The sequence below is a fragment of the Sinocyclocheilus anshuiensis genome, unplaced genomic scaffold (assembly GCF_001515605.1).
Source record: "Sinocyclocheilus anshuiensis isolate Anshui unplaced genomic scaffold, SAMN03320099.WGS_v1.1 scaffold1170, whole genome shotgun sequence".
NCBI classification, from domain to species: Eukaryota; Metazoa; Chordata; class Actinopteri; order Cypriniformes; family Cyprinidae; genus Sinocyclocheilus; species Sinocyclocheilus anshuiensis.
Genome location: NW_015538055.1, coordinates 226,549 through 242,111, shown reverse-complemented (window position 1 = coordinate 242,111; position 15,563 = coordinate 226,549). Strand labels below are relative to the sequence as shown.

Genomic DNA, 15,563 nt, shown 5'->3' with positions numbered 1-15,563 from the left:
CCAATCAGAGCATACCTCGCTTTTCAGACCGATGAGCTTTGTAAAAATCGACGCGTTTCAGAAAGGCGGGGCATATAGGAGAAACAACAATGTACATTATGTGGAAAATAATGTGTTTTTTGTAGCTTAAACCGCATAAACACATTTCATTACACCAAATAATGTTCTTTTTAGCAGCATCATATGACCCCTTTAAACAATATAATGCAAAACATCATCAATGCAAACACATTTTCTTCTTATCCTTCCTTCCTTCTCTCTCTGGAGGTAATCATTTTTCAGGATGCATTAATATTTGTTTTGTAAACGTCAAACAATGCGAATTCCCAATAGGAAGCTGTATTTGATTACATTTGATGAAACTACAATACACTATTTGATTGTGTGAAACAATCCAAGCAAATTTTTTGTTTACTAGAATGTTTTAGAAGTGACTTTAAACAATCTTTAGCTACAACATTCAGTCATATTTTCTTTCAGACCAAAACTGTACTGTACTGAATTTAAGCAGTATAAAAATTTAAGTTTTTATGTTCACACAGAACATAAAATAATTAAAATAATGAAAATGTTAAAATAAAAAATTTCTTTAGTAGCAAAAACTAAATATTTGCATGCAGGATTCTCTTTCCATAAACATTAATACTTTTTTTTATTTGCTAATACTTTATTGCTCAATGTATATGAGATTTAAATGATTTTTTAAGAGATTAAAGTTTCATTAAAGAAATTAAGTACATGTATTGGAAAGTTGGAAAGAAGGACTTTGAAAGTTTTATTGTTAACTAAAACTTAATCTTAAACTTCTAAAAATAAACAAGTATAAAAAAAAGATTAAAATATTTTTCATTAATTGGAAATAAAATAAAAAATATCAGATTAACGAAGCATAAACCAAAATTAGAAATGTTGTCTTGGCAATTAACTTTAATAAATAATGAATTAAGTTAAATAAGTTGAAGTACTAAAATTACTATAACTAAAACTGAATAAAAATAAAGCTAAATAAAATATATATTTAAAAAAAATATATAAAAATTACAAAAGCATGTCAAGTCAAGCTTTCTTAAGATCCCTTGTGGGCAATTTGGATGCAGCGAAACAGACATACAACAGACACATACGATACATTCTTAAAAAAACATGAATACATAAAAATATCAATCAAAAATAAATTTCCCTATAAATTTCATTTAGAACTGTTTAACAACCGAATTGCACAGGAGACAAACGAATATTTATATTGGTTACTTTTCATCTTTTGTAGTCTATAGCGAGAACCCGAAGGGAGCATAGGATACAAGAAATGGTCACTGTCCAGAGCACAGATCGTGACTCAAAACATTTCTGTTGAACAAAAATGTCAGACTTCTTTGTTCTTTACCTATGATTTAATGTATTTTAATGTTTTTAGATTTCCAAATCAGCAGCTAATGGAAAAGGACAGCGCAATGACGGCTCAATGTAAGACTTATAGAACAATTCCATCAATGTCCTATCTATTTTGAATGATCTTCATTTTCTTAAGCAATATAGGCATTCCTGTCCTCTGTTACATAATACCTCTGTATTCACATCAAAACACAATCTATTATCAATAGTTGTTCCACACATTCCACCTTCTCACCCTTAATAAAGGTAGCCTGGGAAGAATGTGTTTCTGTTCTAAAGTCAATAATCATATCTTTTGTCTAAGATACATTCAGCTGCAAACAAGCATCACACCATTACACAAAATCGTCAACCACTTGACCATGACATGTTTAATTATTTCCCAGAAGACTCTCGATAACTGTATCATCTGCAAACATAAAAAATACCATTTACTCTCTCACTCTCGGAGTTCTGTCAGTTAAATTCAAATCAAGACCAAAATTAGTAATTTACTTATCTGCTAAGATATGAGGTTGTAAAGAATTAAAAGCAGATGAAAAATCTACAAACAAAAGCTTAACGTGTGTTTTGGCCTCTTCCATGTGCTTTAATACCAAATTTAACAGAGTTGCTGTTGCATCTTTGACATCTCGCTTTGTTCTATAAGCCAACTGAAGAGGGTCTAAAAGATTTTTGGTTTTAGCCAACAATTCTTCTTTTACTAATTTCTCAAAACATTTCATTATAAGGGATGTTAGTGCTATTGGCCTAAGGTCATTAAGTGTTCCAGCATTTGTAGTTTTCGGCACAGGCACTACAGTAGCCTGTTTCCACAATTTAGGGACTCTCCGGAGAACAAATGACCTCTGAAAAATATTACAGAACTGGGGCCAATTGCTCAGGACAACCCTTAATTAAACGCCTTCCCATGTTATCTGACCCAGGGCTTTTCGTCATATTACAACCCTTAAAAACCTTAATTACAGCTGATTCATCAAAGAAATATAGGCACCACTGTAACTCATTTTAAATTTCATTACAGGACCAAATTTAGGTGCATCAAAACGTAGATAAAACCTATTTAATTCCTCAGCCAATTGACTGCTAGAGTCACACCCAGGTAACTGAACTCTCTTAGTCTCACACCCTTTAAATCCAGTTGTGACCGTCATCCCCTTCCAAACTGACCCCAGATTATTCCTACTCAACTCTTTCTCCAGGTTTATTTTATAATTATTAACTTTAATTTAATTATTAAGTTACTTTGTTTCCTCACTTCCATTTTAATCTCTTTCTGCAATTCCAATCTTTTTGCCAAACCACCCTCGTAAAATGCTCTACATCTTTCATTCATAAGTGCTTTCAGGGATTTTGTGAACCACGGCTTATTGTTTGGAAATATTTTATCCTGCTATTTCCAAGCAGGAGTCATAAAAAACATCCCAGTCCGTACATTCCAGACATCCTTGCAGAGATGCAGTAGACTCCTCAGATTACACTCTACTCTTAGTCTCTGGTCTTTCTCTTTTTAAACCAGTTTTATACACAGGGACAAGCAGGACAGCACTTAACATAATCATTTAGACTTAAATGAAACTAAATAAAACGAAAAATGAAATCATATAAAAATAGAATCTGATTCAACATATTAATAAATAATAGAACAGCATGTAAATAATCCAAAAATAACATTGAACTAGATCTCAGGTCTTACTTTGAATAAAACATTATCCCTATAATCTACACAGCATACCAAACAAGAGGACACTTACTTCTGGAATATAAATATTCCCAGAACTACAGCAAAAGAGATGAGATCAGTAGAGATCCATATCAAGCAGTACTCATCTGGACTCTAGAAAAAAAGACACAAACGCTAATGAGGCAAACACACCACTAGGTGGTGCAAGAGAATAGATATTACAGCCATTGCTAGATCTTTTTTTTTTTACCATTAATTATAAAATCTAAAACATGCTCATTAATACTATATTAAATAGGTTAATATTATCAATATATATATTATATACAAATGTCATTAACTATCTCAATCATGTATTTGCCCCTTAACATATTTATCAGATTTGTGTTATATTTTAGAATTTTTTTTTTAATAAAGGCAGTATGCTTTTCATTTTGAATAAAGGCCAGAGCAGCAGATGTTGACCAATTACATATCTTGGAAAAGCGTGACGGCTTTGTGCCATTGCTTAATGAATAAGCTATAAGCAGATGATGCTTCGTACCATGAGCCAGAGCGGATAGTGCACCTTCCTCAGCACCTGCGGGGCCTCGGAGGAGACGGATGGCACCCCACTGCACCACAGCAGGGAATACAGCCACGGCTTGTTCACCGAATGCAGAGTCAGACTGATGTTGTTTTCATTATACAGCCTATTAAAATAATCACACAGAGATACTGTATATGAATTTCTGTTTTTGGCTAAAAAATTACAGGTTTTTGCATTTCCATTTCATTACACTAGTGCCACAGACACTGCAGCTTTTGTTCCAAAACTGTCCTTTATGGTGTTATGTAGATGTTTTAAGTGACACCAGGTGTCTGTAAATAGGGCAGTGTCCTACCGGATGTCCTGCGCAGAGGCCTGGTTGTAGCGCAGCAGGACCCTGCTGATGCCTTTATGATGGAGTGTGTCGAGAGGCAGCTTCTGCACAGATGTCTGCTGTAAACCTGGAGCCGCTTTCCTCACCATCTCCCTGTTACTGTCCACCGTCCACATCACCTACACATAACACACACAAAACTGAATTTAAATGTGTGTTTAAATATATAAATATATATATATATATATATATAATTTTTATGTAAAAAAATAAAGGCAAAATTCTATTAGTTTGTAATGTAAATCAATTAGATATTTATAACAGTATAGCAGACTAATGCATATAAATATCAGTTGTCACTTTGTATCTCCCAATAATAAGTATTAGTAAGACAATATGCAAATATGATATGATCAATTTTTCCTGCGTGACCGTAAGGTTAAATGCTTGGTTTTATGATGAAAGCTTTGTAGTTTCTGTTGTTGATGGCAAAACATATAATGCAATGCAATACAATGATAACTGAGAGATCATAATCACAAATAAATGTTCCCTGAAAGCCTGATGTATCATATTTGATCCTCAAATTCTAACATTATTTTTCTATGGATAATCGAGTAAAGCCAAGTTGCTTAAGTCCAGTAAGTGTTCATGTTGAAATACTATTAACACTATTAGCAGTTATTTTTATAAAAAACGTATTCCTACATTTACTTTATAAAAACAGCACAGTACAACAGGTTTTTCAGCAAAGTTTTGATCATGTTGATCATTTAGAGGCCTTAGAAATGTGTATATCAAATATAATACAGTAGGATTTATAGGGTTAACATTACAACCATAATGCGATTAAAGGGATAGTTCACCCACATATTCTGTCATTAATTACTCACCCTCCTGTCGTTCCAAACCCGTAAGACCTTCGTTCATCTTCGAGAACACAAATTAAGGTATTTTTGATGAAATGTGAGAGCTCTCAGACCCTGCATAGACAGCAACGCAACTGTAATGTTCCCAGGTCCAGAAACGTAGTACAGACATCGGTAAAACAGTCCATGTGACATCAGTGGCACAACTTCAGTTTTGCGAATCTACGAGAATACTTTTTGAGAGCAAAGAAAACAAAAATAAAAATTTTTTCAACAATTCTTCTCCCCTGAGTTACGTCTTCCACCATTTTAGAGAGTATCACAATGCATACGCACGCTTTCCCCTAAGCGTAAACAACGCTGATTACACAGATTATGTTCATGTGCGCGCTTTCTCCCCCGAACGTAAACAACGCTGATTACGTCGATTACGCTCTTGGGTACTCTCCAAAATGGCGGAAGACGTAACTCAGGGGAGAAGAATTGTTAAATAGATTATGTTATTTTTGTTTTATTTGCGCTCAAAAAGTATTTTCGTAGACATATCAATGAGATCATATCAAACAAAAACATCCACATGCTCACATTGCAGGGTTGAAAATACCCACACGCCTTTGTGTTTGATGATCTCACAATACATTGTTTGAAGTACACAGTTCTCTCACCAGAGCTACTGTCTCTGTAAAGATGAATGGACTGCTTCATCACTGTTTGATAGCATTAGCTATTAGCCCTGACTTTGGTTAGTACAATGACATTAGCCTCCTACATCCGCACTGTCGCTGATATGAGTGGGTGACTGTGAAACCTCCACCACAGAAGCACAAATCGAGTCTTATGAAGTGCTTCAGGGTGCTTATTAACACATTTTTGAATTCAAGACAGTAAAAGTCAGTTAAGACAATAATTAAGCACAGTGCTATTGCTATTAATAGCGAACAAGAACAATGAGGCAAAGTGTGTTCAGTTCACAATGAAGAATAAAATGAATTTCAAATAATATTTATGCATATTATGAATGCATATGCATTACTCTGCCCCCACTCCCACAATGCAATTGGCATATAAATGAGTCATTCTATAATTTAGGGCGCATTTCATATCACTGATGAGATGTAGTGTGTGTACATATTTATATTAACTACTTTCTTCAGAAAATAGAACATTTTGAACACATTATTATAAGTTTCCTCTTGTTTATTTCAATATTTATCTAAAACAACCTTGTCATGGATATTAAAGCTGCAGTCTGTAAGTTTGGCCTCTTTGTCACCATCTCTGTTTGAAAACCTGCAATTGCAGTTGTGTGCGGAATTATCTTCCTTGTGTGGGTTGTGCAGCGGCACGGCTCCAGCGCGGATTAATCTAATGTTTTGAGGAGTATGTTTGGCAGTCAGTCACCGCACCGGTGTGGATATTGTATTTTGCACTCACAGATTCTAGCCTACGTCTTGGAATATATGACTCAAATAAGCATTTTCACTGGATATTGTCATCTGAACAAGTAAGTAACAAGTCTGCCACGTTTGTTCTGGCCAACTGAGGAAAACAGCATTACAATAAATCGCGCTACCAATGGTGATTTAATCTAAATTAGCTCATATCACATCACACCTTGCAAATTATTATTATTGTTATACTTTATTCTCAAAAGTTACGAACTGCAGCTTTAAATAAATTATGTTATTTTTGTTTTCTTTGCGCTCAAAAAGTATTCTCGTAGCTTCGCATTAGCCTCACATTTCATAAAAAAAATCTTAATTTGTGTTCCGAAGATGAACGAAGGTCTTACGTGTTTGGAACGACATGAGGGTGAGTAATTAATGACAGAATTTTCATTTTGGGGTGAACTAACCCTTTAATATTAGTCACAGCTAGGGGGAGCTACTATACAACCACATAAAACAGGAACAGCTTTGAATCCTGAATCATATCCTGAACATATCTATTCAACCACTGACCAAGGTTAATGAGATTTCCAGTAGCACATCAACCGTGAGCATCACTCCCTCAAGACTAACCTGCCGCTGTGGTATTCCTGACCTCAGAACAGTGTCCAGGCTGAGATTGACCCAGTCATGGTGGTGGGGGTGATTGGGCGGCGGTCTGCGCAGAGTGAATAGGGCCGAGCTCTTGGACCTAGCCGCTAGTTTCAGCATCTGCTCCAAGCTGCACACTGTCTGGTTCTCCACTGACCAGCGCTCGGACGTTGACATGTACTGCACTGTCCAGAAGGGATCATCCTGCATTCAGTAAAAAGAGTTATATGCTGATATATGTACTTATACAGTCCTAATGTAAAAGATCACACTTTTAAAGTCAGAAGAAAACAAGGAAATTTAGTTTAAATGTTGAATTGATGACTTGTTAGATCTAAAAGGGGCATCTCACATTAGTATTGAAGTCCACTTATACCTGGAGCAAAAGGTTTCTTGCACATAAAAAAAGATATAATTTAGTTTTATGGAACCTTTACATTTAATCAAATACACTGTTTTTCTCACTGTACCTTTAAGATTTCTATATGTTAATGTGCTGACATCATAACTGTGACTTGTTCTAAGTGACCTGTTTGGCAACATCATTTCCATAAATGGTCAAGAGAGGAAGCTTTACGTGAATATTAAAGCGCATTTACTCACACTGGGGAAAAAATGGCATAGAAATAATATTCATTCAGAAATTGCTAGTAAATTTCACAATTAATTACAAAGAAACAGCAAGTACCACATTGATTTAAACATGAAATTTTGAAGTAGAAAGACTGAAATAGTATTTTCTTGTTAAACTGAAATAGTATTTTCTTGTTAAACATACTCTAATAATCTTTATTTATTTAATTCATTTTAGTGTAGCAAATTGAACTCTTATTTCAAATAAGAAAAATCTTTTTTTGTGTACATCCTTTAATATAAAATCACTCTTCAGTGTTACCATAAATAAATTCAAATTACTAACACCATTACATACTATTTCAGCTGTACTGTAGACATTGTTCAGAGCCAAAATGGCCCATACCTTTAGAAACCACTGGCCAGCGTTCAATGAGCTCAAATCAGTCCAGTTGAAGAGTGAAGCATCATCATACTGTCTCTCTGGGAACACTCTCCTCACGTTTGTGGTTCTCCTCAACGTCCGGTCTCTCATGAGGAACGGCACACCATCTAGACTACAGCAGAAGCCAGTGTTACACAGCAGTGTATGTGATTAGACAGCACTTAGATTGCGACTGAGAAAATGCTTCCATTAGAGCTCAACCTGCCAGCGCTGCTGGGTAATATTCAATGATAAGAGACAGAGAATAAAAGTGAGGAGCTGACTTACGCTGTGATTGACAGAAAAACATCTGAATACACATACTGAATAGTGGGAATGTTGTGCAATAGAAGTAGTATTATTGCAACTCATTATTATTTATTTAGCAGATGCTTTTAACAACTTAAGCTAAATGCCTTGCAAGAGCTCAATGGTAGTACACTGTGAACCACCCGATCTAGAGATTGAACCTTTAGGTTATAAGCCAAGATACTTAACCTCTAAGCCACATTAACCTATTTCATTTTAAACCAGATGTTCCCAATTTTAGTAATATGTGGCTTGAAACAACCTATCACAATGCAGTGATGGCCCACAAGATTTCCTTTTCAATTTCAAATATTTGTTGTGTTTCTCACAATATATATTGACTCAACTGTTTTTTTTTTTTTTGGCAACACAATGGTCAAGGTGGATGACCCAAATTTAAACCATTTTATTGTTTAAATGATGCAATTTTATTTTCAACTAGGGATTTGTCTAAGGAATAATTACAGAAATTACTTTTTAAATGAGGGACAAATTTTTTTATATATATTATATTGTATTATACTATATTTCAATAAATTACAATTATATTGCCCTATAATATATTTTAATATTTAACAATAATTATAATAATGTTATTTTTATTTAAAACTTTATTTACTTTTTTTTTTACTGTAGATGAAATTATTTTCTTTGGTACTCAAAATTGTATTTGTATACACAAATAAAATGAAGAAACAGTGAAGAAACAGTCTAAATGGACAAGAGATGATATCTCAATCTAAAAAGCCTGAGTGCTGACTGTCTTTAACCAAGATAAATTACAACCCAACAGATGGACAATTTCTGCACCATTATCTAAAGATGTGTATTAAGCAGGCAGAGTAGATTACAGCTTAAGGGGGCTTCTTTATAAAGTCTTCCTGTCTATCCCAGCGTTCAATTACTATGCACTCACTGAGCTAAGAGACGTCACGCCAACCTCTCATTATAGCAGTCTCACACGGCCACACAAGGATTCACACTTTGAAATACACACTGTGTCCTTGTGCCTTTAGATACACACACATACACATGGCTTTGTATAACCTAATGATTTTCACCAAGAGGTGAAAAACCAGACAGAATGAATGTATAAATACCTGATGGTCACATCCGCCTCCAATCCACTAACATTTCTCTGCAAAGCTCTGTTGAACGACAGGAGAGAGTTCTCTGGAGCGAGCTGAACAAGAGAAAAAAAAAAGCAGATTGTATATCACAGATTGTAAATATAATAAAAGTATATTATATTTTATTTAATTACATAAAATATAACAAAAGAATAACATATATATATATATATATATATATATAATGGAAACGGAAGAGTAAAAAGTACTGCATATTTGAACCCTGTGAAGTTCAGAATGGAAAGATCTTTTTTAAACCAAAATGTGACACTCTTCTCAGCCTAGAGCTAAGCAGTAGCTAAACCTCTTCGTTGTTCTTTGGATATAAATCAATAACTCATCTCATGGAGGTTCACTGAGTGCTTGAGGGCCAGACATGCAAAAGCATGCAAGCAGCAACTTGAGATCATCTGCACACTGCAGGTCTAGATGTACTAGTGCATGTGACATCAATGCAAAATGAAGGACGCTTCTTTTGAAGCCCAAGAGAATGATGAGAGGAATATATTAAGATCAGTATGCATGTGTCTTTGGAGAGCACTTATGGTTATGACTCTCGTTTTTTAATTCTGGCTTTTAAAGCCATGGTGGTTAATACTACAGCTATGATCTCCAACCAGCGCCTGCGGTGTTGTAAAGGCTTGTGTTTTCAACCCAAGTTTGACTGTTTACAGCTGTAGTTAGGAGTGGCAGAGGACAATTACTGTAAGTTCTTCCAAAAACGTTGTTCACTAATAGGCTAACTGAAATGTTACATAACACTACTGCTAGCAAGCCACCCTTAAGAATGATGAGATGTTATTATCAATTTTCTTTCTCAATCATTTTTCTGTAGCCCTATATAGAGGAGGACCAGCTTTTCCCAGAGGAAATAAGGTAAATTTGTTTCACAGGCAAATTACAGACCAAATAAACATCTTTTTTTTCTCACACAAACCCCACAAAATTAGAGAAAATTACCTACGTTTTTTTAACATACAACATCTGATAAAGCTAAATCCATTTTTGCCTAAATAAATCTAAAATAATAATAATAAAGTATATATATATATATATGCAAAAAAATAAGAAATCAGGAAGGGGGCCAACACTTTTTCACACCACTGTATATATTGATTTCAACTACAACTGTACAAAAACATTTGCATTTTTTTTTCTGTGCCACTATAAAACAGAAATGACATGCACACGTTAAAAGCATATTTGCCATTTCAGAGCACAATACAGCAATGATACACACGGGTGTATTGAAAACCTTTCATAACCGCCAAACCTTGAACAACGCCTACACAGAGATTCTCAGCAGCTCTTTCCTGAGTTATATTTAGCTATGACAAGCCAGGGAAAAGAAATATGAGAAAGATAAATGGAGGGAGAGGAAGAAAAAGAGAGAACGATAGTGAGGGATGGAAAGAGACAGAGAGAGAGAGAGAGAGAGAGAAAGGACCAAACTGCCTCCAGCAATCCTTGATGTAGCCTGAGCTTGATGTAGCATCTAGGGAAGACAGGAAGTGCACAGCACGATGTTGACAATTTGGCATCTCACCATTGGAGCTCCATGATGGCCGATGATGGTGGGTGCTGCTTTGAGACTCCCACGCTCCATAATACAGGGTGAGGTGATTGACAGCGGAATGAAGTAAAGCGTGAGGAGAACACTCAGATAGACGAGGAGAACCATCAACTGAAACCCTAGAGAACCAACAACGTAGTTATCTGAAGTTACAACTCAGGCACAGCTTTAAAAAAAATGGCTTTTTAAGGCATAAACTAAAATGGCTATAAAATAGCTTTTTTTAATCAGTTTGAATGGTGATCACATGTGTTATGCCATCATCGTTGCAGAAGCTAAGTGTCTAAGTAACCTTTTTTTTTCAAGAGAAAATGCCTAAATGGACATTTTAGGTTAGAAACAAGTATACAATGCAGATGTGAATGCTTAGCCAATACATTTAATCTGTGCGGTGTCATTGTACATACCTAATGTGTTTTTTATTGTTAGTGTTGCTGTAGGTAATTGGATGTGATATTATTCATATACTATAAAATGTCGACAGTTAAGGAGTGCTGATTCCAAATGATTCTCTTTATACTGCTGTTAAGCATAGAAGTTTAGGCCAAAGCATGCAATAACTTCCCTTGTGACTGCTGAAAATATAAAGATCTTTGGTAGCATTCTGACGCATTTCTGAACGCATGATGTGTGGAATTGAGCTTGCACAGCTATTTTAGTTCACGTGCTTGCATACAGTATGTTTCGAGGGAGTTCTCTAAATCTTAGAGAAATGTAGAGGTTATTTTGTGAAATCTACAAATTATTAAGAAAATACACCAACACTGAAAAGTTTGAGGTCTGTTATTATTTAATACTTTTATGCAGCAAGAATGCATTAAATTGATCAAAAGGGACAGTAAAGACTTTTATAATGTTACAAAGATTTCAATTTCAAGTAATTGTTGTTCTTTTAAACTTTCGATTCATACAAAAATCATTTTTAATAAGAAATTATTATTGCAAACAAAATTAGCATCTTAGAATGATTTCTGAAGGGTCATGCGACACCTAAGACTGAAGTAACAGCTGCTAAAAATTCAACTTTGTCATTAAAGGAATAAATTACATCTTAATTTTTAATTACATTTTATTTTAAATTGTAATAATATTTCACAATATTACTGCCTTTTCTGTATTGTTTAATCAAATAAGTGCAGTCTTGGTGAGCATAAGAGACTTCTTTCAAAAATCTCCTTGACTCCAGTGTATGTCCCTGAGGAATGAAGAGAAAGTCTTCTGATTAACTAAACGAGTTAAGCCAGTTAAATCTGTGCTTATATGAATCAGATGAGCTTGGGTAAACTGAAATGAGGAATCAATAGCAGTATATTAATTTTCCCTCTAATGCTGTAACATGAAACACCAGCGCATTGAGCAAGTGGTGATAGTAATGTGTCTCTGTGTGACGACAGGAATGTATCGGGATAGAGGATTTCTCTGTGTATCCCTTTAATAATTAACATCTAGTTAATAATGATGACTAACTGAGAGACTGATCTTTAAGCGAGGAGCTGGATTCATCTTACTAGTTTTCTCTGCTCGTGCCACCTGTCCAGCCATCAGCCAGGCCAAAGCGGTTACTGCAGCCAAAGCACCGATGTGCAGGAAAGGACCAGTAGCCTGATTAAAAACAGAGTCATTCATTTGTTCTAAATACACAAACATACATAGAATAAGACAAATATCTAGACAGTGGAGGAACCTCAAAGTGTCTGTAGAAAAATAACTTTATAGAAAAAGATCTCACACACACAAAAGAAATGTATAGCCTAAAGGCATAATTTAAAAAGCACTATTTAAAATTTTGGAGTGAGTAAGATTTCTGAATGTTTTTGAAATATCTTTACTCACCAAGGCTGCATTTGTTTGCTCAAAAATACAGTAAAAATGGTAATATTATGACATATTATTAAAATTTTAAATAGCTGTTTTCTATTTTAACATCATTTAAAATATAATTTATTCATCTGAAGGCAAAGATGGCTATTCAGCAGCCATTACTCCAATATTCAGAGTCACATGAGCCTTTAGAAATCATTTTAATACGCTTTTTTTGGTACTCAAGAAACATTTCAATGCTTCAAAACAGTTGTGCTGCTTAATATTCTTATGGAATAAAACATTTACAGTATTTATTTGAAATAGAAATATTTTGTAACAATGTAAAAGTCTTTACTGTCACTTTTGATCAATTTAATGTGTCCTTGCTGAAAAGAAGTCTAAATTTCATTGAAAAAAAAAAAATCTTACTGACCACAAACTTTTGAACAGTAGTGTAACTACAAAAATTAATATTCTCCATGTCTGACTTTTGAAATCCCTCATATTTTCAGGTTATCCAGGACTGTGGGAACCCATAAAATCAGACATCTAAAAGAACGTACCCGAAGAGAAATCCAAACTACATCCCATTCCTCTCCCCACATCTGAGTGACCGATATCACACTAATTATTGTAGTGAGCAAAGCGGCTGTCACACCAATCTAGAGAGAAAAACACCGACCACTTCCTTCAGTTTCACTTCATTTTATGCAATTCTACTTCATTTATTCAGCAAACTACACTGAAAATCCACACTGCTCCATTTCTGTTCATAAACAAACAGGAAATACTACTTTAACTCTGCCAATGTGGCCAGAAAGCCTCAGGGCATAACAAGGTGTTTGTGACACTGTGTCAAGGTTAATTTGGTTTGTCTCGCATAAACGGACAAAATTCTGGGAAAAAAGTATTTCAGAGGTTGACGGGTACCTTGTGGAGCCAGTGGAGGTTTAACTGCTGCCCGACAGCTACATGGCACAGGGCTAAAATCTGGACCAAAAAAGGACAAATATAACATTCAGTGAAAAACTGGATGACAGCAACTGTTCAGATGAAGTGATAACTGGGGTATGGAGCTAAAACATCATAATAATGCTGAATGGTGACATGTACACACATGTCTGAAAGAGACGGTTAAAAGCACTGGTGGTTTTGGAGAGGTTTTAGTATGCAAATCCACAGCGCAGTATCACTGCTACAGAGCAGTTACAACTCACCATTAAAAATGCAATGTAGGTGAAACCAGCTGCTGTAGCGGCCAATATGGGAACGGTTCCATCACTCCACTCCCCTGAACGGTTATATAAAAACCTGTGGGAGCACAATACCGGAAAAAAACGTTAGCAGTTGATTCTTCAGCATTAGAATTCTTGGTTGTCTTATGTTCTCCATAATGGTCAGAATGCATTAAGGCCTAATCAAATAACCAAGCCCCTGAAAAACAAACAGAAGCTACTAATCTTTTGACTGGCTACACATTTCTCTTGCTCACTCTCATGAGAGCTCCGGATTATATAAGTATACTTTTACAAAAGAGGTGGATGACAGTGGCATCTGTTTTACAAAAAGCATCATCTGCCTAGTGTGTATCTTTGAAACAAAGGGAGATAAAACACATGAGACCATAGGGCACAGCAAGGACAGTATTAGCTTTCTTCAACATCCAAACTCAGCGGCTGTGATCAGAATTGAACACTGGCTTGCGTATTCCTGAATACTGTGCAGTAAATCCTGTATACTCCTTACTATTTTATTAAAATGGTGAGTGTAAAAGGTCATATTATCCCTCGATATGTTTCAAACAGTAGTATGCTATGTTTGTCACGTGACATATTATTATTATTTATTTATTTATTTTTTATTATGAACTTATTATTGTTATTTTTTTGTTTTTTCCTTCTGTACTCAGTGTTATATATACAGTGGTGTGAAAAAGCATTAAAGTGTGACAAACATGCAAAAAAATAAGAAATCAGGAAGGGGGCCAACACTTTTTCACACCACTGTATATGTACAAATTCCTTGCTCATTCTGATTCTAAGAAATAAGATAAAAATTGAGTAGCATTCAATAAAGAATAACTATGTAATTCTGTAAAAAAAAAAAAAAAAGACAAATGTTACAGTAAAAAAAATAATCTTTTCCAAATAATTTCCAATTTGATAAACAGAAATGGCTGAATAATAAGATTAGTAAAATCTGACCCGTAAGATTTTTTATTTTTATTTAATTCTTATTCTTATTTATTTTTTTTATTCAGCAAAGATGCATTCAAATTATTAAAAGTGGAAGTAAAGACATTTATAATGTTACAAAAACATTATTTTCAATTTTCAATTTTTGTTTCTAGTGAATAGAAACAAAAATATTAATTACCAACACAGTAATAAAATATATTTTAAAATAATTTTTAAATAAATAAAACAGAAAATAGTTATTTTAAACTGTACTAATATTTCACAGTATTATTATTTTACTATGTAATTCTTTAAAAAAAAAAAAAAAAGACAAATGTTACAGTAAAAAAAAATAATCTTTTCCAAATAATTTCCAATTTGATAAACAGAAATGGCTGAATAATAAGATTAGTAAAATCTGACCCGTAAGATTTTTTATTTTTATTTAATTCTTATTCTTATTTATTTTTTTTATTCAGCAAAGATGCATTCAAATTATTAAAAGTGGAAGTAAAGACATTTATAATGTTACAAAAACATTATTTTCAATTTTCAATTTTTGTTTCTAGTGAATAGAAACAAAAATATTAATTACCAACACAGTAATAAAATATATTTTAAAATAATTTTTAAATAAATAAAACAGAAAATAGTTATTTTAAACTGTACTAATATTTCACAGTATTATTATTTTTCTGTATTTTTTAATCAAATAAATGCAGCCTTG

At 34.0% G+C, this 15,563-nt stretch overlaps 1 protein-coding gene across 3 annotated transcripts in view; it reads right to left on the bottom strand.

The window, feature by feature from the left end:
* Nucleotides 1-15,563, bottom strand: part of LOC107682503 (glycerophosphodiester phosphodiesterase domain-containing protein 5-like) — a 58,060-nt gene that overhangs the window by 7,336 nt on the left and 35,161 nt on the right. For all 3 annotated transcript variants that reach the window (XR_001633515.1, XM_016478724.1, XM_016478729.1), the window contains exons 4-14: nucleotides 13,877-13,970; nucleotides 13,590-13,649; nucleotides 13,223-13,321; nucleotides 12,365-12,458; nucleotides 10,830-10,975; nucleotides 9,254-9,336; nucleotides 7,827-7,977; nucleotides 6,830-7,051; nucleotides 3,961-4,118; nucleotides 3,621-3,768; nucleotides 3,147-3,229 (exon numbers count right to left, since the gene is read on the bottom strand). Coding sequence is in view for 2 of the 3 variants with exons in the window: in XM_016478724.1 (XP_016334210.1) it covers nucleotides 3,147-3,229; nucleotides 3,621-3,768; nucleotides 3,961-4,118; nucleotides 6,830-7,051; nucleotides 7,827-7,977; nucleotides 9,254-9,336; nucleotides 10,830-10,975; nucleotides 12,365-12,458; nucleotides 13,223-13,321; nucleotides 13,590-13,649; nucleotides 13,877-13,970 (1,338 nt within the window). In the remaining variant the exon portion in view is untranslated. The remainder of the gene's footprint in view (nucleotides 1-3,146; nucleotides 3,230-3,620; nucleotides 3,769-3,960; nucleotides 4,119-6,829; nucleotides 7,052-7,826; nucleotides 7,978-9,253; nucleotides 9,337-10,829; nucleotides 10,976-12,364; nucleotides 12,459-13,222; nucleotides 13,322-13,589; nucleotides 13,650-13,876; nucleotides 13,971-15,563) is intronic.